The sequence below is a fragment of the Prenolepis imparis genome, unplaced genomic scaffold (assembly GCF_030444845.1).
Source record: "Prenolepis imparis isolate NDT839.2.m4 unplaced genomic scaffold, iyPreImpa1.0 SCAF_3, whole genome shotgun sequence".
Lineage (NCBI taxonomy): Eukaryota > Metazoa > Arthropoda > Insecta > Hymenoptera > Formicidae > Prenolepis > Prenolepis imparis.
Window position 1 is genome coordinate 16,962,335 of NW_028141161.1, and position 27,013 is coordinate 16,989,347.

At 27.4% G+C, this 27,013-nt stretch overlaps 2 protein-coding genes across 2 annotated transcripts; both read right to left on the reverse strand.

Annotated features, from left to right (window-relative positions):
- Positions 1-240: 240 nt before the first annotated feature.
- Positions 241-9,517, reverse strand: LOC145933702 (aminopeptidase N-like). Its single transcript, XM_083033679.1, has 12 exons — positions 9,372-9,517; positions 7,838-8,311; positions 7,201-7,659; positions 6,819-7,002; positions 6,540-6,696; positions 6,356-6,437; positions 5,534-5,931; positions 2,390-2,667; positions 1,952-2,145; positions 1,533-1,832; positions 1,092-1,161; positions 241-654 (listed from the first exon to the last, which is right to left on the reverse strand). The coding sequence occupies exons 2-12, from the start codon at positions 8,308-8,310 to the stop codon at positions 490-492; spliced, it is 2,760 nt and encodes a 919-aa protein (XP_082889805.1). The 5' UTR covers position 8,311; positions 9,372-9,517; the 3' UTR covers positions 241-489.
- A 1,609-nt stretch (positions 9,518-11,126) lies between these two features.
- On the reverse strand, positions 11,127-26,045 carry LOC145934345 (putative aminopeptidase-2). Its single transcript, XM_083034705.1, has 23 exons — positions 25,816-26,045; positions 24,603-25,125; positions 23,758-24,216; positions 23,226-23,424; positions 22,947-23,109; positions 22,787-22,868; positions 22,035-22,405; positions 21,268-21,545; positions 20,941-21,125; positions 20,527-20,832; positions 20,375-20,456; positions 19,606-19,815; positions 16,894-17,435; positions 15,806-16,255; positions 15,073-15,256; positions 14,353-14,509; positions 14,045-14,126; positions 13,190-13,569; positions 12,545-12,819; positions 12,132-12,322; positions 11,683-11,982; positions 11,536-11,605; positions 11,127-11,320 (listed from the first exon to the last, which is right to left on the reverse strand). Exons 2-23 carry the CDS (start codon positions 25,091-25,093, stop codon positions 11,201-11,203), a joined length of 5,577 nt encoding a protein of 1,858 aa, XP_082890831.1. The 5' UTR covers positions 25,094-25,125; positions 25,816-26,045; the 3' UTR covers positions 11,127-11,200.
- Between the last annotated feature and the right edge of the window lie 968 nt (positions 26,046-27,013).

Sequence of the window (27,013 nt, forward strand, 5' to 3'; positions counted from 1 at the left end):
TAATAACTGAATATTTTACAAGATATTTTACATTTAACGTAAAAAAATTGTTAACTTGAGATTTCACGCACAAATTTAAAATATTTATTTTGCATTGAATAATTCCTCAAAATATATAGGTAGTCAAAATTTGCGTTTATTTATTACAATTAAATCAGTGAGGTACATGATTGCAAGAATTATACTTGTCTATCTGAAAAAATGTGTATAATCCATATAATTATTTATTGTTTAATTACATATGTGTTTTGTGTTTTCTGTGTATAATAATTTTTTTTACATTACTGCATATAAAACATTTTATAATAGATTATAATTAGTAATATATGTTTTCAATTATTGGCCGATATGTTTTAATATTATCTAGATTACATCTAATTTTTATATAGTACTTATATTATTATAAAATATAAATTTAATTTAAACAGGACGTTATTATATGTTACATATAAATGTAGTACTTAATTATTGTTCATATTATTGATGCAATTAATGAATATTTTGCGATATAGTATTTGAAGATAAGTTTAAATTTGTGTGTCCTAACCACAAGCGGATTTTATTCACTATTGCCTCTGTCAGCTCTATATTTCTTTCTTGATGTTTTATGGTTTGTGGCACTTCCATTCCAAGATTGTCTAGAAATGCTTTCATCTGAAAAAAAAAGAATTTTAAATATATTACTTTAGCATATAAAATATTATGCACGACTTTTTATATACAGGGTATCTCATGACTCGAGGTCCATACATTAAGGACGTGTTGTTGAAGTCATTTAGAGTTGAAGTGTTGACTTCAATAACACGGCCTTAATGTATGGACCTCGAATCATAGGACACCCTGTATAATTGCACATTTACGTTATTATTTTTTAAATATATACTGTTTTTTTTTTCAAAAATACATTTTAATGTTTTCATGAGAAAAATTATTATTTTGAAAACTATTAAAAAATTATTTTAATGTATATATCGTTTATATCGCACATGCAATATAAAAAAAATGTAAAAAACTTTGTAAAAAGCTAAAATATAAATTAATATGTAGAAATCTTCCATATTTATATTTATTTCCATTTATTTGCAAATTACCTTTTCAATTTGTTTTCTAGAAATAACGTGCCAAGCAATATTATACAATAAACTCGTGGGATTGTCAAGGCTGTAACAAAAAGTTTAATATGTTAGAAATATAATAAAATAAACATGTTTTTGTTATAAATATAAGTTTGTATAAGTTATTTGAAATTAAAAATTGAAAAATGCATTTGTTTTAAATCATAGATAATAGAGAACAAATTAAAAAAATAGTAATAATTGTGTGTGTAAACAATATGGAGCCACCAATTTTTACAACGTTTAACAAATATTTTATATTAACAGTTTAATTTTTTGTGAAATTTAATCACTCCGTAATATTTTCTTGAATTAAAAAAGAAATTCTAATTTTAATGTTTTCGAATTTGTCTAATATTCTCTTATAGAAAATATGTGTGTACAGAGTTTTCAAAATATTAAATATAAGATCATTACATAGTTGCAAGCTTGTCCCAGTGATTTATAGTGAAGTCTATCACCATATCAATGTTTGGGAAATCTCCATTTAATACAGAATAGATAACACGAAAAACATCTTCCTTTGCAATTGGTGAATCTTCCGATAGGATCATGTTTAAAAGTTTCGTGATAATAGTTAAATTCTTGGAGTGTCCAAGACAATATAATGTTGGTTCAGATTTATTCATGTACATGTACAACAATTTGTTCCAAATAGTTTCATTTGCCTGCTTTATTCCATTAAAGAATATCCACTCTTTTTTCTGAAATGAAGTACTAAAACAGAATTTTTTCATATTAAAATATGTATATAAAAAAAGTATTTTATTATATATTATAATTGTTATTTTTAATAAGTAAATCTTTTGTATAATTGTCAAAATTTCCATAATTACGTATTTGCGAGCATGGGATTTTCCAAGTACGTGATTAATTGAGCATGGGCTTCACGTAAACACAAAGGATGATCGTAGATGCATGCGTCATTAAGAATTGCATGTCTTGTTACTTTTGTGAAATAATCGTCATTTGGACGATCTTGTGTACCTATAGTCTCTATAATATTGTTCATCAAATTCAAAATATACGGCTGCAAGTATTATATAAATTTGATTAATTTCATATTATAAATGATGATTTAGAGTGTTTTAAAAATCTAATTATTATAGAGATGATTAGAGATCGTGTTTTATTCAAAAGATGGTATAGTATCTTTTCAACGATTTATAATCGACTTTGGAATAATTAAAGATTAATTTCTTAATTTTGTATGTAATGTTATTTGAAACATTATGCATAGAGATTTTATAACATATAAAAATGTTATAACTTACTTTAAGCAATTCACCACCTCCATTGTAAAGGAAAAATGTAGTTACGTCCTTCAAACCTCGAAATATTGGATACCATGCTATGTAATCTATTTCACGTCGCAAATATTTTGTTATGTCCATGAAAATTCTGGGATCTAGTTTATGCGACAACATAAGATGAATTGCATCGTTAATTATTTGCGCGCGATTCATTACATGTATTTTCGTGTAATTCTCGGAGTCCAGATAGTTAGCGATTTTTAACCAGTTTGTTGAGTCATAATTTACGCGGTAGAAACCTACAATATAATTATTCGTAATATTAAAATTAACATATTTACATAACAATTTATATTTTATTATATTTTCAAACATATTTTATCATTTTTAAAAGAGTTTTAATCTAGTGGCGATAATTAATTTTTTTATAATTTTATGGTACCCCTTTAGACAGTATAACGTTACGTTGTCACGTGTTTTTTAAAATATTTTACAAGAACAATACAAGCGCGCATCATTCTTCGGTTTTATATTAAAAAAATAATTTATTAAAAAATTATATTTTTTGACAGAAATCAGCTGATAACTGTCAAAAATATTAACCGAGTTTAAAGTAGCTAATTTCTATCAAAAAAATATTAATGAATCTTTTCGCCAATAAAATCGTAATTCGATCGAAAGTCTCGATGTTGTGATTATCTCGATTATCAAAAGATTCTTGTAGAAAATTCTATTTTTTTGTTCGCACTTTCTGTTTTAGATTTAAATACTAAATTTTTATGCATTGCATAATTAATTAATATATATATTTTTTTATGCATTGATTGCAATGCATGCATAAAAATATGTGAATTAATTATGCAATGCATAAAAATATGTGAATTAATTATGCAATGCATAAAAATATGTGAATTAATTATGCAATGCATAAAAATTCATTATTTAAATCTTTAACAGAGAAAAAAAGATAGGATTTTCTATAAGAATCTTTCGATCAAAATATCTGCGCTTCTATTAGATTCGCGCATCTGTACGTACACATCCATCACGTTGCACGTCTCGCGCGAGACTGACCGCAAAACTCTAAGTAGCGGTATCGCTAAACACAGTCTACACGTCTATCACCCTGCGCATCTCGCGCGAGACTGACGATGACGATCACTCTCGCACAGTGTGGCGATATGGGCCGGGTTTTTTGCGCATGCGCGGCCGAAACAACGGCGTATTATGTAGTTACCAAATGGGCGCAAAAGTTTTGACGAGCCTAGCAACAGCGAGCAGTAAGGTGGGTTAAATATATGTATACATAAATCGAAAAAAATCTTATATATAAAATTATATATATATATAGGTATATATATATATAACTTTTTATCGATTCTCAAAAATTAAAAAAGAAAACATTCGCGCGAGTGACTAACGATACCCTTCTTTCTTGAAAATAGATACTTTACTGAAAGCGTACTGGCCGCGCATGCGCGAAAAACCCGGCCCATATCGCCACACTGCTCTCGCAATCGCAATGTCTCGAGAATCGAGAATCAATCTCGCGCGAGACGCGCATGCGCAGTGTGGCGGGCCTATGCGTATAGGCTGCGCTTGTCTCGAGTCTTGCGGTCAGTTTCGCGCGAGACGTGCAGCGTGATGGATGTGTATGTACAGACACACGAATCTAATCGAAACGCAGATATTTTGATTGAAAGATTCTTGTAGAAAATTCTATTTTTTTTGTTCTCTGTTAAAGATTTAAATAATAAATTTTTATGCATTGCATAATTAATTCACATATTTTTATGCATGGATTGCAATCAATGCATAAAAATTATTTAAATCTAAAATAGAAAGTGCGAACACAAAAATAGAATTTTCTACAAGAATCTTTTGATAATCGAGATAATCACAACATCAAGATTAATTACGATTTTATTGACGAAAAGATTTATTAATATTTTTTGATAGCTACTTTAAACTCGGTTAATATTTTTGACAGTTATTAATTGATTTCTGTCAAAAAATATTAATCGAAGATAAAGTATTACAACATATTATTTAAAACATATTACTATTTTACATTTTAACACATATTATTACTTTGAAATTTAATTAGCAAATTAACGCTTTATTAATATTTTTTGACATACATCAGCTGATTAAAGCGTTAATTTGCTAATTAAATTTTAAAATAATAATATGTTATAAAAATTGAAATAATAGTATTAAATAATAGTTTTAAATAAAATGTTATAGTACTTTAAATTCGGTTAATATTTTTGACAGTTATCAGCTGATTTCTGTATCATTCTTTTTAACATAAAATCGAGGAATCTTGTATTGTTCTAGTCCCCCCCCCCCTTTTTCTAAAAAAGGCGTGTTAAGTCAATTTTCGCAAGTATTGTTGCCTCTTTTTCGCGATGTTGATTAGCTGCCTCGATTTGCGTTGTACCTTATATTTATAGCATCGAGAGGTTGTCATCGCGAGGATTAGCAGTTTGACAGTTAGTCCAAAATAAAATAAAATAAAATAATAATATGTTTTAAATAATATGTTACAATATTTAAAACTCTGTTAATATTTTTGATTTGAGTTATCAAATCAAAAACTGATGAGGCAACAATCGAGACTTTCGAGAATCGACTAAACATGTCTTTTTTTAGAAAAGGATATTATGGAACGGAGAACAATTTTATTAATATTTTCTTATTTTTGAATGAATTTAAATTGTTCCATTTTTTAAAATAGTTTTAATTATTATCATTATTTATGCTGTTGCCAAATATTAAATATTTAGATTAATGTCTGATTATTTATTTCTGCATAGAGTGTAGATAATTTTTAAATAGACTTACAAGAAATATAATATAATATAGATATATAAATGTGAGTGTGTATGTTAAATTATTTAATCTCAAGATATTTTAACTTTTCATGATAGTCATATTATTTTCTTTATCAATATTTCTTTGTATTTCTAATAATTTACAATAATATATAAGCATATAATTTATATATATATATTTTTACATATATATATATGTATATATATATATGTGTGTATATATATATATATATATATGTATATATATATGTATATATACATATATATATATATATATGTGTGTGTGTAATAGTAAGTAAATCGATATATATAAACAAAATTACTTTACCAGTTTGTTGAATGTTAGCGATGATCCAATCTTCCGGATCGATATCCTCGATTATAAGTTCTTCGGCTTCAGGTGATAACCAATGTGTGGCTGAGGTTGACGAGAAATCTGGATTCGTACGAGTAGCAAAATTTATTGGGACCCACCATTTCTTGTTTATAGCGGCTGTGCTATTATGATTTTTACGTGCACTCATTTTTTCATATGGTCGAAAATATTCTTGTGTGATTTTCGTCTTTTCATGTTGATCTCTAATCACTGTTACAAGTGGATATCCTTTTTGTCCTATCCAAGTTTCCATTATTTTTTGAATTTTAAATTTATTTTGAGTCGTTGATTCATCAAATGCATCTTGCAAAGCACTCCATAAATCTTCAGGATTAGCTACGCCATATTTGCTAAGAATTCATTTTTTACATAAATATTATGCGATTTCATTCATTTTGTTCTATATATGTAGCATTATCTATTATAATTTTTACGAAAGATATTTGTTCTGTAGACAGAAAGCCATAATATATCCTATGTAAAACATACTTATAACAAATTTTACTTATTTCTGTTATTAAACATAACAGAATGTAAATTCTTTTTATTATTATAAAATTTCGATTTGTAACATATATATATATATATTATATATATATATCATTATATTTATTATACTACTTATAATAGTAGGTAAGAAGACAGAAAGAGAGAGAAAACCAATTGATAACCAGACTGTATTAATAATTTCCTTAGACTTGTTATTTAAATAGTCTAATCGAGAATTGTTGTAAATATATTTATTTTTATATAAAAGTGTAATATTCTACTAACTGCTTTTCAAAATATTTAGCAAGTCCCGTATGGAATACACTATCAGACAGGCAATGTGAAAGCATCCGCAAAAGCAGAAAGGCTGAAATAATAATCATGAAATCTTAGAAAGAGGGAATTACAATTAAAATATCTTTTAATTATGAGTTTCTCAATTTAATTTTTTTTGTTAAAAGTATGTTACCTTTGCGATCGTCTGTTAAAGAAGATTTAAAATTAATTTCTTCAGGAGTATTAGGCTCCAAATTAAGAGGTCGTACATATTCAAAACTATCGATTATTAATATTAGATTCAACATTTTTGATACTGACAATTCCATAAATTGCCAATCTTTATATATCTAAACGAGAAAATTTATTTAATATCTCCGCATGTATATGTAGAACATACATATGTACAATATATAAATGATGAAATTTTAATTGCGATATAAAGTTATTGTGTAAACTTATTAACTTCTACCTTGTCAGTAAAGTAATACTTGAAATATTCAGCAAGTCCTCCGTTAATCCATATATGCGTCCACCAGGTCGGACTAACAGCATTACCGAACCATTGATAGCTTGATTGATGAATGATATTGCTTGCAATTCTATATAATGTATCGATTGAATTACTATGTTCATCGTACAATATCGTAGCTTCTCTGTAAATCGTGTATATAAATGCATTATATGTATGTATATACATAGAATTGCATAATTTTCAGAATTGTAGAATTTATAATTATCGAAATTATTATGTTATTTAATATTTTATTTAATATTTAATATATTACAATATTTTACTCTTTTGTGTATATATTGCTTCATTTTCGTACATAATATTCGTATTATGACATTACCTGTAAGTGATAAGCCCCCAACTTTCCATAGCCTTATTGGAAATGTCAGGAAGCGCAACATGATCGATTTTGGCTACCCGAACGGAACTATGGTTGGTATATCTTTCCAATTCGATCGCTGCTTTTTGGGCAACTTCGTGGGCGAAACTCGCCAAGGAAATTGCATTGCTTCTGCTCCAAACCCTGATGGTTCCATTGAAATTTTTTACATTACGGAGATCGGAAACTAGGAAACTGATTAGGTATGTTGATATGACAGGCGATTCCTCAAAGTGTGTCCATATTTTCCCATCATTTTCATCGATTTCCGACTCTTCGGAAATTGGCATATTTGAAAGAACCGAGTAATTAGTAAAATGTTTGATGGCAATCTTAAAAGTAGCTTTCAACGCTGGCTCGTCCCAGCAGGGAAAAGCTGCGCGTGCGTAAGTTGCCATGAAACTTGTTCCAGCAAACCATCTAGAAATATTTTAATTGTTATTAAATGTTAATAAATGTGTTAGTTACCTTAAATTATATGATTACTTGTGTGTATTTTTTTCTTTAGTTTTTCTTTATTTTTCTTTATTTATTATTATTTTTTTCTATATGTAAATTTAAAGTAAGTAACATAAAAAATATGTATAATTTTACTTACACTGTATTTTTTGCATCATTAGTATAAGAACTTCTGTAGAATCCATATGATCTGTCATTTAGTACACCAGTAAATTTTAGATATAAAATATAATATCCGGTGAGATTTTCATCGAACTCAAGGCTCAACATTTCTGTTAGATTGTTATAATTATACGCAATAGGGATGTAAAAATTGAATCCATCTTTGGTTTTTAAAAAAGTTGCATTTTTGTCTATTATCAATTTCTTCGTATGCAGCATTAGAGTTCTTGTGTTGCTCAAAATCTCTATGGAGATAAGCACTTCGCCATCAAATGTAAAGTTGTTTGACACCAGATGCGGATTTAATTTAATGTCATAAAACAGCGGTTTTGTGTGATTAGGCAACCGATAATTTATTTTTTCATTCAAATTTGACGTTGGAATGATAGCAGTGTCTGCTACGATGAGCATAAAAGCACATATGCAGATAATTATTGTGTTCAATATCATTCTGCAAAAATAAAAAAAGAAATCTAATTTTCTTTTTGGACAAAAATCTATAAGAGATGAAAGAAAAATAAAAAAAGAGAGTTTTTTGTTTATTGCTATTATGAGTTTATGTCACATGCCGACTTATTTTGAAATCATCGATTGTCACGTCTTAATACATAATTTCTAAAGATAATTTATACATAAATAATTTAAATTTCTGATCTACGATAAGATATGCACTGTTAATAAATAAAGCCAGAATTTTGTTGTTACTTACAATATTATTTTATATTAATGTATTATATAATACTTGTATATTTTTTTAAAGATAATAGATAATAGCCTATTACATTTAAAATGTTTAATATTTTGAAACGGAAATTATGTGCATATTTTGCGAATACACAAAAACACAGAAACAGAATTTTCATATCAACAACTTGCATATAATATCACAAATTATAATATTACGATTGCAATCTACGGTAGCAAGATGTGTCTCTGACAACCAATGTAGTCACATATTAATTAAGCGGATTAAGCATATTAAGCAATAGCGGTGAATATCAAATTCAAGGCTGAGTTTAATTATACATAATTTTTACAAAGAAATAGCAACTTGCAAAATAAAAATAATTTTGCATAAGCGCATCTATTAATACAACAACTATATTGGATTTAATTAATATGAAATTCATATGATTTGCGCATTAATATCAAAATCATACTGATACTGTTATTTATTTTTAAAAATTCTATCTATTTCTTTATTATTAATATTTTTAAAATAAATAATTCACTATTTCCTAATTATTATTTTCGTATGATTTTGTATATTATTTTCGTATGATTTTTCTCAGTTATAGATATGCTAGAATACACGATGTTGCCTCCCATTGAGATGTCAATAGTTTTAGAATAAACAAAATTTTTCAAAATTTTTCAAGTTTTTAAAGGATGGCAGTTTGTCGTGCATGGTTTTCCTAACTTCTTTTTGGAGGAGAGTCAATATATATTAAGCTTTTAAATTTATATAAATTGATGATTCTTATTAAGTCAAGTCTCTTTTGCGTACTTACGTTATTAGACAGGATTCCGTGACAGTGGTAGCTATTCAACTAGTTGAGACAACTCCGGTTACCCATTTATAAGCCTCTTTGCTACAATTTCCAGAAGCGTTTGATGCGCTAATAAAGAATGATTCTTTCAAGGAAGCAATGCAAAGCAAATAATTTTACTAACTATAACTTATGACATGATTTTGTATACATGTAAATGTGCTCCAATGTTTGTATTATTAATAGAAATGAAGATAATTACTATATTGAATAATGTTTATAATATCCTATAAAATTAAGATTATTTGTAATTTAAATTATAAATATATACATATAGCATTTATAAAAGTCAGCATGTGTACAAAATAGTTTTTACAATTGAAAATAATTAGATGTTAATTAAAACTATTAATAAAAAATGCATTTTGATGCATTATAATAATTTAAGTCTATATATATTAAAGATATAATAGAATTATGTAAGAATAGAATTATATAATAAATATTCGTACACAATACAAATTCATAACTTTAAGAACTTATAAGTTCTTTATGCTGTTTATATATATATGCATATATATTGCTGTTTTATATTATGAACAATTAAAATTTTAAATTAATTAAATTATATTTCGAAAATTACATGCGAATTTCATATAGTCGTTAAATAAAAGTTATTCAGAAATTCATATCTTTATAATTCCCCTTTTCTAGATATTTACTTTATTTCTTTTAATCACTGACAAAACGCAGATGCAACATGAATTGATTTGATATACGATGCATTTAATTTATAAAAAAGTTATTATCAATCACATATTTTAATATTTATATCGCATATTGTAAACTCGACTTATTATTATTTGTGTATGTTATTACAATTTGTCAAAAGTCATATTTCGCGAGGTTTATTCGATCGAAATTTGTGTCGTGCGAATGATTGATAAATCTATTTATTTATAGTTTCGTATACCTATATATTTTTTTGTAATCTATATATAGAGATATATTTTTTATTTTAATTTATTATCGCGAAATAAATATACATATTACGTATTAATAAACCATCGATGTATCATGCCTTTTCGTTACACTTAAGTCAAATAATCGTCACGTCGTTTATCAATGATATATAATCAATCATGCGAACTGATTGTTAATTATAATAATTATGTGAATTATAGAATTTTAAAATAATCACTTTTCGTATGATACATGCATATAGAGAGCATATACATATACATATATAGAGCGCGATCACACCGCTATACAGTATATATTCCACAGCCTTGTCGGCGATTCGGCAATGTAAACAATAAGACATTAACAATAGAGCCACCGAAACCGAATATCATATTATTGATAATACATTGTCGAAATATTTTACATATTATGGCATATATTATTATACGAAATATTTTATACAAGTATTTTAAAATATAAATTAATTATTTATTAAGATTTATTAAAAACGATAAGTATCAGATAAAAATATAACTGACTCTAAGTATCGTATAGACAAATAATTATTACTCGTAATAATCGCAACAAAACGATAACTTATAATTTTGATTTTTATCAATTCAATTCTTCATTAATGTACATAATAAATTAATAAATGTACATATTGCGAAATACGCGCTACCAATGTAAGGGAAATTTAAAATAATATCTTATAATTTATATAAATAATTTATATGTATTTAAATTTAAAAAAAAGAAAGAAAGTTTCTGATAAGTTGCAAAATTAATATTAAAATTAGGTGAATATATGTATATATTTATCTTGTAATTTTTATATTATATTTAATTGATTATGATTTTCTTATATATTTATTTTCTTTCTTCTATTATATAGGTGACCGAAATATGGCAAATATATCTGATAATTCAGACTTGCGCACTTTTACTTTGTTGTGAACATCTTTGAATACTTCTTCTTTAAATTTATTTTTTACAAATTTGTTTATCTAAAAATAAATTATATTTATATTTATTAGAAATTCAATGCTGTATTTTGTGAAAAATTCAAAGTAATATTTTTAAATAAAAAAAGTTTAAACTCTATAATTTTTGATAAAATAAAAAATAAAAATAAATAAATTTAAAGCAAATAAGCAAATATTTATAAGCAAATAAAATATTTATAAGTAAATAAAAATATAACATTTAAAATAATATTTACCTTGTCAAGTTGTTCATTAGAGTGCACATTGTCAATTATGTCATCTAATACATTATCCATATGATATTTGCTGGAAAAAAATTAAAAGATTTATAATGAATAAATACAAAATATAGAATGTTTACAATTAATATATTATTAATATACCTTGAAACTATTTTTTCTAAATTTGCTAATACATGGTCGATTATTACACTATTATCAGCATGTTTCGTGATAATAGAAGAATAAAGTATAGCATTATCTTCATCTTGTATTATTGAATTGTTTGATGTAGATATATTCATAAAATTAATTAGAATATCAGGATTTTCAGAGCAAGCCAAGTACTTTAAAGCCTCTTTGTTTGATTTATTTACATATATACTCAATAATTTATTCCAAGAGGAAGCGTTTGCTTCCATCAAGCCATTACAATATGTCCATTCTCTTAAATTTGGCGAAACTCTACAACACATATGTAATAAAAGAACTGATGTGTGCGCGCGTATATATGTAAATTCTAATTATTTATTAAATATTTTATGTTATATGTATCTATAATCATATTAAATTTATTAGAACCAATTAGAACTTAATGAACAGAATAAAATTACTTATGTGTTTTGGGATCTGCGAAATGTTCATTCAGTTTAATAGTGGCCATTCTTTTGCACTCGGAGAGACCAAAACTGCATGCCCATTTTAAAGCTTGAGTTCTTTTAAACTTCGTAAGATCATCTTCTGCAGGATCTTCTACGTATCCTACATTTTTAACAAGTTCATTTAAAATTTCGAGTATGTACGCCTAGGAAAAACATAAAATAATATTAATTTTATATCGGTTTGCGGTTGGCTATGAACATTTGATTGATGGACATAGATATATTTGTATATGTATGTATATGTGTATATGTGTATATGTATATATATGTATATATAATTTATTTTGTATTAAATTATTTAAAGCCCCTTTTATTTAATTATATGTATATGTTCCTTTATTTTAAATATTTATATTACTACTTACTTTTAAAAACTCAGTTCCTGGCAATTTGTAAAAATCTTCAGTAATTTCTAATATTTCAAACATAGGATACCATGCTATAAAATCTGTTTCCTGCGATAAGTAGCTAATGAGATCCAGAAAAGTCAGGATATCAAGTTGATTTGCGATCATAAGATGATAAGCGTCATCGATGATTTGAGCACGATTGAGCACATGAATTTTCGTATAATTGTCAGATCTGAGATAGTTTGCAATTTTATGCCAATTTGAGGAATCGTAATTAACACGATAGTATCCTATTGTAGAATTAAATAATAATACCATAAATAATAATAATTACTAGAAAATAATAATATTATTATAAAAAAATTGCATCACGCTAAAATGTATCAAGTTATCAAAAAAATATGTTTGAATATTTTTCTGTTGTTTCAAATTATCTTTCAAATTTGTCAGATACATATGTGCGCGTGTTGAAAATTTATATTATAAATTTTAAATAAAAATATAAAAAATATATAGAAAATAAAAAATATATAAAAATGTTCATTAATAAATTATTAATTATAAAATTAATAATTAGCTTATTTGCTTGAAATAAAAAAAATCCGTATTCTAAAATTTAGATTAAATTAATACCGAATATATAATATAAAGAATACCCACCCATTTGTTGTAAGTTGACAATAATCCAGTCATTTGGATCAATTCCATCAATAGTTATATTTTGATCTTGCGGTCTTAGCCAATGAGTGGGCAAAGTATTGGAGAAATCAGGATTCGTTTGCGTAGCAAAAGTCAACGGTATCCACCATCTATCATCATCGATGTGCTTATTTTCACTTTCTGGGCGGAAGTGTTCTTGTGTTAGTACTATCTCATCTGTGTCATTGTTTCGGATCACGTGTACCACAGGAAAATGCCTTTGTTTTATCCAAGTATCCATTACCTCTTTCAATCTATAGGCATTATGCGGGACATCTGATTCATCTAGGATTGTTTGCAAAGCGTTCCATAAGTCGTCGGAAGTAGCCGAACTGAACTGACTAAATTATAGAATAAAGAATAGAAGAAATATAAAAGATAGATTTGTTGAATAATGACGCAATAAGTCATATAAGTGTAAATAAATCTATAAAAGTGTAAATCTATAGTTAATTGTTGAAAGTTGTACATACATGGAGTACTCAGAATATAATAATGATTCATTTTTCTTTTGTTTTAAGAAAGTATAAAGATTTGTAAAATTGCAGTGTTGTGATATATTTATTAAAGTACAAAATTTTTATTATTTTAAAAGTCAATGACTTTAATAATAAATTTTTTAAGCACAATGATTAAATTATTGCGTTGTTCATTGAAGAAATATAAAAAGTAGTTTCAGCTGTATAGCGTTTTATTTATAGATTTTTTTATATAGACAACTTATAGCGATAAGATCAGCTTAAACTTTCTATTTTTATGACGAATTACTACTGAATACTTTATATGCTTAGATAAAAAGATAAATATATTACTTACTGTGTGTGTAAATATTTAATAATACCCTTTCGAAATACTTCATCGGTAATTATATGTTGCAACATGCGCAGTATAGCGGGTGCTGCAATGAGTAATATGTATAAACGTGACTGATATAATAAAATATCAAATCAATATCTATAAATTCGTGAACATGGCTAATCTGATAAAAAAATCAATTATAATTTAAAAGAGAGTACATACTAACAATAAAAAAAAATCTGTCTATTATTACAGTTTATTTTGTTACTTAAAAGATCATTTGTGTTTGGAAACTTGAGGATGGTGATTTATTTACCCAATCTTACCCTTGCCATAACTGGAATAAGAGAAGAGTGATTCAATTTCCTTGGGGCTGTTGACTTCTAATGTAATAGGTTTCATATTCTTAGCAATATCGATGTGAAGAGCTGATTGTTGAGTGGTAACAACAAAATCTTCCATTACTCGCCAATCTTCAAAAATCTAGTGTAATACATAAGTTTTACTTTTTAATTAATTAAATATTATAAATTAATAATACGATGCGAAAAAATTACTATGATACAGTACCGGTCAAAATTATATCATCTTTTGATTTTTTCAGCATAACTTGTTTTAAAGTGCACGGATCTCTACACGAATCATAACATATTTTGAAGGACGGTATAACATATATTGAATTATAATTCAATGTTATACCAACCTTCAAAACATGTTATGATTTGATAGAGATCTGTGCACTAAACAAGTTATGCTGAAAAAATCAAAAGGTGATATAATTTTGGTCGGTACTGTATTATAAATCGTGCGTTTTTAGAGAAATCTGTTTTAAATTTAGTAATTATAATATTATATTAGCGATGCATTTTTTGTCACATAGAAAGATCTGATTCAACTGTATTATATTTGGATTTAATAGAAAAATATAAAGAGCTTTTTGATATATTTTAAGTTATTAATATTTTTTTCTCATATTTCTAGATATTTACAACAATTTTTTCGAATATTCAGGTACATGCAAGCAAAACTTATAATAATGAACCTACTTGATTGAGAATATAGTTTTGGAAGAACGATGCAAATCCTTCATTTAACCATACATGAGACCACCATAATGGGCTGACTACATTACCAAACCATTGATGGGCCATTTCATGTGCTGCTGTCGCTGCTACATTTTGTTTATTAGGTATCGTACCAAATTTTTCATCGTATGCAACAGATCGTTCGCTAAAAATTGTTCCATAAATAATGCAATTATGTTTATCTCAATATCCTATATTATTGTGCAATATATCCAATGTTTATATATAATTATTTAAAGTAAAGTTTCGAGTTTTTATGTTACATTTTGCGTTTTTGTTTTTAATATATGTATAATTATATCTTACTTAATTTTTTCGTGTAATCCAAAATATAACTCAATTATATTTTTATTCTTTCTTTTTGCACGTTTTATATCTTCTAAAATTGTTCAACAAAAAAAAATTTAATTTTGAGTTAAGTCTTAAATTGTTTAAATAACCAAAAGTTTTACTTTTTACAAAAAAGAATAGTTTCTGTTATTTTAAATATAAAACAAAGTAATATTCATAATTTACATTAAAATCTATTCTTTCGCAAAATCTACAGTTGCAATATTCAACTATGCAAAATTAGTAATTTGTAAACCTTTTTAGTAAAGTAAAAATAATTTTCAATTTATGTAACGCAAGAAATCTGATACAGACATACGCGTTGTTCAATTGAATTCTATTTTTCTTAAATTACATGTATTACATATAAATGATGAGTCCCCAATTTTCCATGGCACCAGCTGTGAATTGCCGGACTGCTACGTGATCCATTTTCGGAACCTTATCGGTGCTGTTGGTATATTCTGTCAATAGCTGTCCAGATTTTTGGGCAACCTCCTGTGCAAGTTTTGTATGCGGTGCCAATTTCGATCTGCACCACATGTTGACGGTCTCATCTTTATTAGGAACACGAACGTAATCAGCCACTACAAACGCTACAAGATAGGTGGACATGATGGGAGTCGTGTCAAAGTGTGTCCACACCGTGCCATTTTCATCATCTGATTGTTCCCGTATCGGCATATTTGATAGAGCCGTGTAATTTCGATGATGTTTTATAGAGATATCGAAAGTGGCTTTTAATGCCGGCTCGTCCCAGCATGGAAATGCTCGTCGCGCCCAAGTTGCTTCAAAATGCGATGCGGCCAACCACCTACCACATTTCAACGACACGCTTCTGATAACGATAAATTTTCTACTGTAAATGAGGATGAGTGAAGTGCTTGGAAAATGTGTAAATGTGGTTCATGACTCAGGTTTTAATAATAGTACGTGATATTCTTTTAGAGTCTGGACGAGACATACGTTATTTTTGACGCTCTCGAATAAAATAATAAAATTTCCCAAAATGCATACGCGCGTGTCTTTCTTCAATAATTTATTAACTTAATTTTATTGCAATAATTAAACATAATTCTGCAATACCATAATTACAGAACAATCTTAAAAATTATTTTTTTAGTCACAATTCTTTAAAAATCTTTCGTAAAATATTAAGTAAAGTTTTCCGAAATTTTACGAAAAATATAAAATATATAAAAATATATTATTGCATTGACAGAAATGCGTAATATTGTTAGGAAAGTGTCTAAAATATTACATATATATGCGTAATTACAAAATTATGACATCAAACAGATTCACATTAAGTCTTATATTTTATGGAGTTAAAGACATATTAGCGATGTGGGATGGCAAAAGTAATAAACAGATAATAATAATAAATAATGTTAAAAGAATAAGAATATATATAATATTGGAAAAAACTTTCAAATGTTAAGATTTACTTACACTTTTTGGCCTTTTTCAACATAAAATGTTCTAAAAAAACCTTGCAAGTCGTCGTTTAAGATGCCGACATATTTCATCTGTAGAGTATAATTTCCAGGTGACAGCTCATCATTAAAACTAAGGACTAAGATTTGTGTTATATTGTCGTAATTATACGTCGCCGGCATATGGACAATGCCATCGTTATCGAGCAACGATGCCGCCGCTTCGTCTATTGTCAATTCTAGTGCGTGCAAACTTAAGTCTTGCGTTGCACGACGAATTGTGATGTTGGCACTGATTTCACCATCAAAGGTAAAGTTACCTTCCTCGATATACGGTATTAATTTAATATTGTAGTATACTGGAGTCACGTTGTCCGGTAAACGATAATTAACCACCACGTGCGAATCATTTCGCGAATTTTTGTCAACAGATACAGCCGCTGTAGCAGTAAATATTAGGCCGATATTTATTAACAATTTTAGAATTGCCATGCTAATTTTTCTCTCAAAGATCTGCATAAACATTTTCAAAAGAAAAAAATATATATAAACTGCAATTCAGGTACAGCGGAATCAGGTACTACATGCCTTTTTGTAATTTTGAACAATGTTCAAATCTTAGTTTCTGAATGAAAAAAAAGAAAAGTACAAAAACTTTTTAATATTTTTTAACGAGTTAAACACAAAAAATTTATATTCTAAATTAAAATAAATGTGAGTGATTTTCATTTATACATCTACAATGTGTTTTATACCTTCATTTTGATAGATTTTAATGACAATATTTTTTTTTAAGTTATGTACTACATTACAATATCAGATATGTATGTTATATAGAAAATTTCTCTTTCTCTCTTTTTCGCTCTTGTATGTGCTTATTAATATTGTCGCGCACGTAGCAAGAATAATGATTATATCAATATTTGAATCTGAATTTGTAACAATTTGAACGTCGAAAGTATGGCAAAATGTCGGCAAGATATAATTTTCGCATTATACACATTATAATCAGTTTTTTATTGTTATTACAATACACATATATACGATTTAGTATTACCTTTATGCCATCTATATATATTTGCGCGATTAATCCTTGAAATTCGAATAATAAAACGTTGCACCAGCTCTTCACACTTATTGTTAGTATAACTATTATCTTACTACTGAATAAAGTGATAGACTTTACTTATAAAGCAAAATATAAATTTTATCACTTGACGTTCGATTTTCTTGTTTGATTATCGTTCGATTAATATGACAGTCGGACGTTTGATGATCATCCGTTGTTATTTCAAACGTGTCTACAGCATGAATAATTTATATTTTATAACATTAACCTGTGCCCATTGACATCAGAATATATAGGCGGAGCATTCTGAGAGGGGTAACTGATAATTGTAGTAAGGAGGGCAATGCATGAATATCGGCTAATTCCATAGTCAACGCGGTTTGTTTCTGTTCGGCGTTGCATGACATTCATCGACAACAGCAATTCTTAATCAGATCTTCACGAAAATCTTTGAAGAAAGAACGTTTATTTTGAAAAACTCTCTAACAACTACTTAAAGAATAATATATATAAGAATTATATATATATATACATTAAATAATAATTGAAAATAGAAAGTGTTTTTTGTTGTTTCGCGAAGCTAAACAGTTTCTAGAATGTGTAACAATTTGCAAGAAAAGATTATATTTTGAAACATCTTTGAAAGATGAATAGAGAGTTGAGAATTGTTGATCTAAATTTATATAGAAATCCAAATAGAATATATTATAGAAATATAAAATACAATATAGAACACATAATATATATTTGTAAGTTCATTTATTTATTTATTGTTATTGAATTTGCGAGTATTGCCTCGATCAGATAATATTACAAAGAAATATAAATATCTATTAAATAATTAAATAATTAATATATTGATAATGTTAATATAATTTTATCGAATTTATTGTAATAGCATTAAAACAACACAAAAAATAATGCTTCTTACGCAATTTCTGTAATGTCACATTCTATATTCTTATCATAGTTTGCGCATTCTACAATTATTCTTAAAATAATCTATATGTTGCATATGATCATTTTTCATTGTGATATATTTATTAAAATTTAACAAAAAAATTAATGTTTCTTTTTCTATCTTTTTTATTCTCTTTTTCTTTTCATTTCAATTATAAATAACTATAAATTACGTAAAAGTTATTGTATAAATAGCAATCAGCATATGTAAATATATTTACATAATTATGCACACAATTATATATTATATATTTCTCAATTAACTATTGATGTTAATTTTTCATGACACATAAAATAAAAACCTGTGTTTGATTTTTATATAATTCGACATATTATACATATGTTATAATTTGATATAAATGTTGTGATATCATGTAGAAATTACCAGTAAAATTGCATCTTCTATATAAATTCTATATAAATTATAATGGTCTTTCGCATGATGGTAATTTAAAATCTCAATTAATATAAAAAGTTGGTGAGATAAAATATAATACATATCTGTGTGAGATATTCTATTTTTTTTTCACTTACAAAATCAAGTGCGAGAATGTCTCAACAATGGAATTGGAAGAATCGAAAAAAATGTTGCATTGCATCGATTTGATCGAGAGATTTTGATCGAATCTAACGTAATCGATTAGAGACATTACAACACCATTGATAAATTACGAAAGTATTATGTATTTAAATTTCTCAGTTGAATCGTGCAAGTAATATTGGAATGAGCACAAGGAACGACGCCAAAGTAAAGGAACTTGCAGAGTTTGCGTCATCTTGATTGAAATTTTCTTTGACCCATGTTTCAACCTCTGTTCGATAGGATTTGATCCAGACAAGATTTTCTATCGCGTAATTCTTTGCTGTAAACCTTTCACTCTGCAAGTGTTTGTCTGCGAGTAGTGATAACTGAAATGTAAAAATATTCTTATATAAAAAATTTGTATGTAGTACCATCAATATCAGTTGTCGTTGATAATGAATTTTTATGAAATGCGTAGTTGGTGACGCTACATGTTGGAGATGCAATATCTCATGTAATTGTGAAACATCTAATCAATGCACTCCTAGATAAGATACAAGCGCGATCAAGGATGAGATAGAAATGGAACCTCTCGTAGGTTCTAATTACTGAAATTTATTTACACTAAAGATATATTATCGCGTCCTAATACCCACATATGGCGCTTGTAACTGTTTAAAAAAAAGTACAAATTGAAGACAATATAAAATTCCGAGAAACATGTTCCGCAATATTAACTTTTGATATAAGTTTAAATTAATTATTAATTAAATTTCATTAAAAAAATTATGATAAAAATTTTAATTTATACTATATAATATGGTACGTAATTATTAAATTTAAAATGAGATAAAATAGATCAAGGTTTTTTTTTAAAGTATGTCATAAAAAACTGAAGTTTATATATTAAAAAACGCAATGGAGATCATAAGAATGATATTTTACCTTTCCATATTGCTCGATATTTGTGACCCTATTGGCAAGTATATTAACGAGAGTGATAAGTTGTATCTTATCCTTATTATCTCTGTAAAGAAACCATTACACTATCAATTTGTTCATAGTATTGCATTACTAAAATTAAGAAAATAACTTACGCCTTCTTAATTGTTTCGATATGTTCATTAATGAAATTTAGAAGAATCTCAAAAGACTCGACGTTGCCCGCAAAAATCGAATATAGAGCAGAGAAAGTATCGATGACAGAATTTTCTTCGATAGTTAAGTCGAGGAATTTCTTTATAATTTCCTCGGATTTAGCGCAACCAAGGCCAAGCAAAATGTCGCCTCGTTCTACATCATCTTTGCTGTTATTGTACTTGTTTAGAACCTTGTTCCATGTTTCTACATTTGCGTTTCGCAATCCGCCACAAATAATTCCACTTCTCAAATCTGGCGAGAGTCTACAAATTCGTGATTATCAGAATTATATTATAATTTGTGTATATATGTATATGTGTAAGTGTGATTATAATTGTAGATTCGTAATTACGATAAGCTTTTGTACTTACTCCTTTTCGTTTTCTAACCATTCTTCGAGTTCCTTCTTAGCAAAGTTTTCGCAGTCTTCTTGTCCGTATTTACAAGCAGTATTTAGTGCTAATATTTTGCCTAGTTTTGTTACATGTGTACCTTCTTCGGATTCATTGTATTTGACTGCTTCTGCGAAAGCTTTTATCCTTGTAGCGACATAAATCTAAAATCCAGTGACACATTAGAGAGAGAGAGAGAGAGAGAGAGAAAGAGAGATATATTTTTTTCATTTGCAGATATATTTTTTTACACTTTTAAGATTTTTAATGTGATCAATGTGTACTTTTTCATCGTATTCAACTTACATGATATTTTTCATGATTTTCCGTGCCCTGTAATAAATTGTCCAGATAATCGAATGCTCTGACAGCCGCGTACCATGGTATGTAATCGATTTCATGTGATAGATACAGTGTAATCTGCAAAGAGACATTATACGGCAAGAATCCCGCTCGCGCGAGATTTAATGCATCGTCAATCAACTGGGCACGATTGGTGTCGCTTATATTTTTATAAAAATCTCCTTTTAAATACGTCGCTAGAAAATTCCAGTTTTCGAGATCGTAATTCACGCGATAATATCCTGTAAAATAATATTATTCTGTATTTTTTTCTAGCAACGTTTGTGTGTGTGTGTGTGTAGTTTCGTTTTTTTTGGTGTTTTCATGATAAATTTGCCTACATTATTTTATAACAATGATTCTAAAAATAGTCTTATGACAAATATGATGACAATTTATATAAATTATATTATTTCTTTATACTATTTGTCACATATTTATACAAGTTTATTTTATATAAAATGACAATTGCAAAGTTAAAAGCATGTGCGTCAAATATAATATGTTTTATTAAATAATTAAAGTATATTTTTTGATATATATATACGTAAAACACGTACAAAAGTTTATCTATTTCAAAGTAACTGATAAATTGTTCTTACAATTAAGGCAATATCTTCAAAGAAAATATGCATATAACGGAATAATCATCAATCATTGAAATCAAATCAATAGCATCATTAATATTATACTGGTAAAGATTAAACAGCAGCATAATAATGCATGCTTACCTGTTTGATCCTTATTGAAAAGTATCCACGTTTCATTGTCCATATCGATATCTGGAATTACTTGCGTATAAGAGTCTATCCAGAGCGAATGGCTTTCATCGAATGCGTTTTCTGTGACGTAAGTAAGGGGTATATACCACTCAGTTTTGTCAGTCGTATCTTCCTCCGTTGGTTTTGTCAGGAAAAATCGTTCTTGTGTCAGATTAACTTTGTTAGAACCGATTCTCGTGACCGTGACAACAGGATATCCAGGTTTATTTAACCAATTGTCCATAACAATATTAAGCGAAACATTAGACGGTAAAGAATTTGTAACGTTCTCAGATTCAATGGCATTAAAGAGCTGTTCCGGTTTAACGGGTTTATATTGACTAAAATTAAAGAAAAATTATTATTTTACTAAGTATATTTTTTAGAATGCTGCATATATATATATGTATATATATATGTATATATATTGTTATAATTATAGTTATATGTAGTATTATAATGTTATTTGAGCTTTACAATGATAACTTTAAATTTAAATTAATTAAATTTAAACATCTATCGACATAATATAATAATAGAAAATAAACAATAATAATTGTATTCAAAAGTGCTGGACATAAAAATCTTAGCATACAAATTTATGTAATTATTAAAAATAATTATATTATATAAAATGTTTAGCAAATGTATAATATATTTAAATATTTAAAAAGCAGTTTTTTTTTATTATTAGGAATATGTAATCATAATGTGTGACTTACTTTTCAACAAGATAACGTTTAAGCCCATTTTGGAAGACATCTTTTCCTAAAAATTGTTGCAACATCCGAAGAATAGAAGCACCTGTGAAAGATGAATAAAATCAATTAGAGTAATGACTATATCACTTTTATTGCGTTGAGGATAAAAGAAAATACTTACCTTTTTTGTAAGCAATATCGTCAAACAAGCTGCTGATTTGAGCAGGAGTTGCACTGTTTTTAGAATTCAATGAACGAGTTTTAGTGGTTGCATCAATAATAAATGCGGATGCTTGTAAATTTTTGATAACAAATTGATCCATAAGACGCCAAGTCTCGTTATACTGCAATTTCAATTAACATTAATTAAATCAGCTAATAAAATTTTCTATTACGATCCTTTTTACAATGCATTTTTTGGTGACATAGGTTTCTCTGCGTACATATATTTTATACTTACCAATGTATTAACAACTTGTTCGGTTGTATAATATTGAAAGAAGGTGGCAAATCCTTCGTTTAGCCAGATATAATCCCACCATTCGCAAGTCACTAAATTACCGAACCACTGATGAGCGAATTCATGAGCTATCACTGTTGCTATAGCCTGCCTGTCTTGTGTAGTTGTCTTGTTTTCAGTGTAGAGAAGCGAGGACTCTCTTAAAAATAAATAGCACATTATTTTTCGGTGCACCAATAAGATGTTTATAAACATAATTCTAAATTTTTTGCGAGATTGCAAACAAAAATCAATGCAATATATAAAATGGTTGACATTTTGTTTATGAAAAATGTATAATAAAAGTTTGTATGTTTTATACAGAATTGATTAGCGTATTATATAAAATAATAAATTAAAAAGTCGATAAATAAAGTAAGCTCTTGAAATTTGTACGTTTAAGATAAAGTGATTATGAACTTTGTACTAATTGAGATACATAGAGATTTAAGTTTTTATCGTTTTCTGATTAACGATCTTTGATCAATGTTACCTGTAAGTTACGAGACCCCAATTTTCCATAGCACCGGCCGAAAAATCTGGGATCGAAATTTGATCCATCTTTTCTGTTTTGTTGTAATAATCGATGCCAGTAAACTCATTTAGTTTTTTCAGTGTTTCTTGCCCGATTTTGAATGCAAAGTTTGTGCTGTTAATCGCGTCAGGTCTTGTCCAAACGCCAAAGTTTTCTTCTGCGGTCTGCTGTCCTGCAAAATCCGAAACTACAAAGGCCACGAGGTAGGTGGACATCTTTGGTGTTTGCTGGAAAATCGTCCTCCCATCTTTATATAAATCTTGTGAGAAATTCTTATTTGTCGGCGTATTCGAGACTGCATTGTAACCCTCGGGAACATTGATAATAATATTAAAAAATGCCTTTATCGCAGGCTCGTCCCAGCATGGGAATGCTTGTCTCGCGCCTACCGGCTCGAATTGAGTCGTTGCGAGCCATCTATAAACATATGGAAGATGGCATTATTACAAAAGATGATTTTCTATTTCATGTATTTCTGCTTATTAAAATAAAATTATTTATTTCAAACAAAACATTTATATTGATCTTAGTTTACTAGTAAAAATTTGAATTTATATTGTCTTACAAATCCAATATCTACAAATAAGATTGATCATCCGATTCTTGTGATAAAAGATTTTTAGAAAATCTATATAGAGAAAGACATTATACATCTAGAACATATTGACAATGTAAGATTGTAACATTTGTTTGAAATCATTATAAAGATTTTCTGAATCTAGATGATAGAAAGCTTATATTAGTATAAAAGAATTTTAGTCTAAACAAAAATTTAAATAGGTTTTTATATAATTATTATTTACCTTGTTTCATTTCCCGTCTTATAAGAACTTCTATAGAACCCACGTAATTCATCATTTAACACTCCAGTATAATGTAAAGTTAGTTTTACTTTCATGTTAGGATTAATTTCCTCGTCCAACTGTACTGTTACGAAATCCTTTGGTTTGTCTAATGTTGAGTTTTGTGTATAGTCTTTAGATATTTCATTTATGTACAAAGTAATATTGTTTAACTCAATATTTTTGGCATGAAATGTTATAGTTTTAGTATTATTTTGAACTTTGAGATCAATATCAGCTTTTCCTTCGAAAGTAAAATTCTTTGTATCGTTTCTGTCAAGATATGGCGTCAATTCGATGACATAGTTGGTAGGTACGACATCGTCCGGTAATCTATAGTCGTCTGACTCTTCCTGAATTAATTGCGGAGCGACGCTGTCAAAAATAGGATCACCTGCCCAGCAAGTCGCCAGGACAAGTATCAGTGGCAGCAGATATCTCATTATTAACATCTGTTATAAACGGAAGAATTTTGCGATCCACCCTGTTATTATAATTAATTATAATTAAAACATGAATAAAAAGTAATAAAGTACATTTAATAATATTAATGTTTTGATACAAATAATAAAAAGGATAATAACAAGAATAATAAAAAGTAAAAAAGAAATGTAATCTTTATCGATTCGGAAAACATTTGAATAAATAATAAGCGAAACTTTCGAAATTTAGTGATAATTTAATAATTATTTCCAGTTTGCTTTAAATTGATTTGATAATGAACTAAAAAGAAGAAAAGAAAGATATTCAAAAGAGAAGAGATGTTACATGTGTATATTTAAATTATATACTATATAAGAAATATACAATTTCGTTATAAATATCCGCTTGCGCTATAAACTCCTGTTAACAAAAAATGCTATTTCTATGTTAATTAATTATTCTATAGGAAAGAAAGTAAGTTCCATCTCTTTAAAAAATAAATTTAATTTTTTATTCTATTTTATATTTTTATAAATTGAGTTATTAGAAAATAATTATTGTATTATATTAGATGTACGGTAAATTTGCTAATAAATGGATAAAACTGAAACTGCACATACACATACACACATAACTGCGACAGATTAAGAATCAAATGGTTGTAAAAAATTCCTTCACACTTCTTGTTTTACAATAAGATTAATTTCACACAACTCAATTTTTCGATTTTAATTGGACCGAAATAACGTACCTTAAAACTAATGAAAGATGAAGAGCCGTGCGGGTTGATGCCACGTCCCCGCAGAGGCAAGATTTTATTGAAAGACTACCTGGCCGAAATTCGGAGCCTTATAAGGTAGCGATGGTAGGACGTATCGCAAAAAAAAATGTCGCTGCTTTTTCTAATCTTATCGCGAGTCTCACGGCGCAATAGGTATTATACTCTTTGGGGTATGATCTCCAAATGAACGCGACTCGCAAAATTTCCTGGACGGTTTCAACATTGACAACGCTGATAATGCGATAACTGAAATACATTGTTATCCGGCCAATCAATGCCAAGCCAGATCAGAGATATCACTTTTTATCATCGATATCTTGTGGAAAGTGCCGAAAGATACTGCTTAAGTTAAACGCTGCATCGATTTGTTACGGATTTGTAAAATTATTATAAATTTTTTTGCTTTTATATTATAATTTTTTTCATGTAAGTAAAATTTTGTGTTAATTTGAAAAAATCTATAATTTACATCGAATAAGATGTTTGAAGAAAAAAAACTATGTAATATTAAAAAAAGAAATGCACAGTCTGAAACGATTAAATGATAAAACTAACTTTATTTTAGAAAAATTAAAAATAATTATGTTTTCTTCAAAATCTATTTACAACAAGAGGCACAGTGAATCAAAAATTGGAATAATTTATGGAGGTTCTGTCTCAGTATAACTTGTAGGTCGCTAATGTTTCCGAAAAATTTTCCCTTTTAACTGTAATTATAATTATTTTTATTGGTAAAATTAAAATGTAATTATAATAATAACAGTAGTAATGATTACTATTAATAATATAAGATTCATTGCATTATAATTCTTTCTGGGCGTGCAGTTTATTAATTTTATTAATATTATTCAATAAATTTATCTATATTAAATTATTTGTAATATGTGTAAATACGATGATTAAAATCAATTCTAATATTTAACAGTGTTAAATCATATATAAAAATGCTTGCACGTAATAAGATTTCTTATAAATCTTTTTTATCATTATCTATGGTATATTTACGCAGAACAAAAGATAAAGATTGATTGATCCATTCAGGATATTATCAACGCAGCACACAAACAATATAATTCAGATTCGCAGAATATTAATTATTTAGCGCAAAAGTTTCATTGCGTTATATGTATATATATCTGTCTATATAACATAATTAAAATATATAACG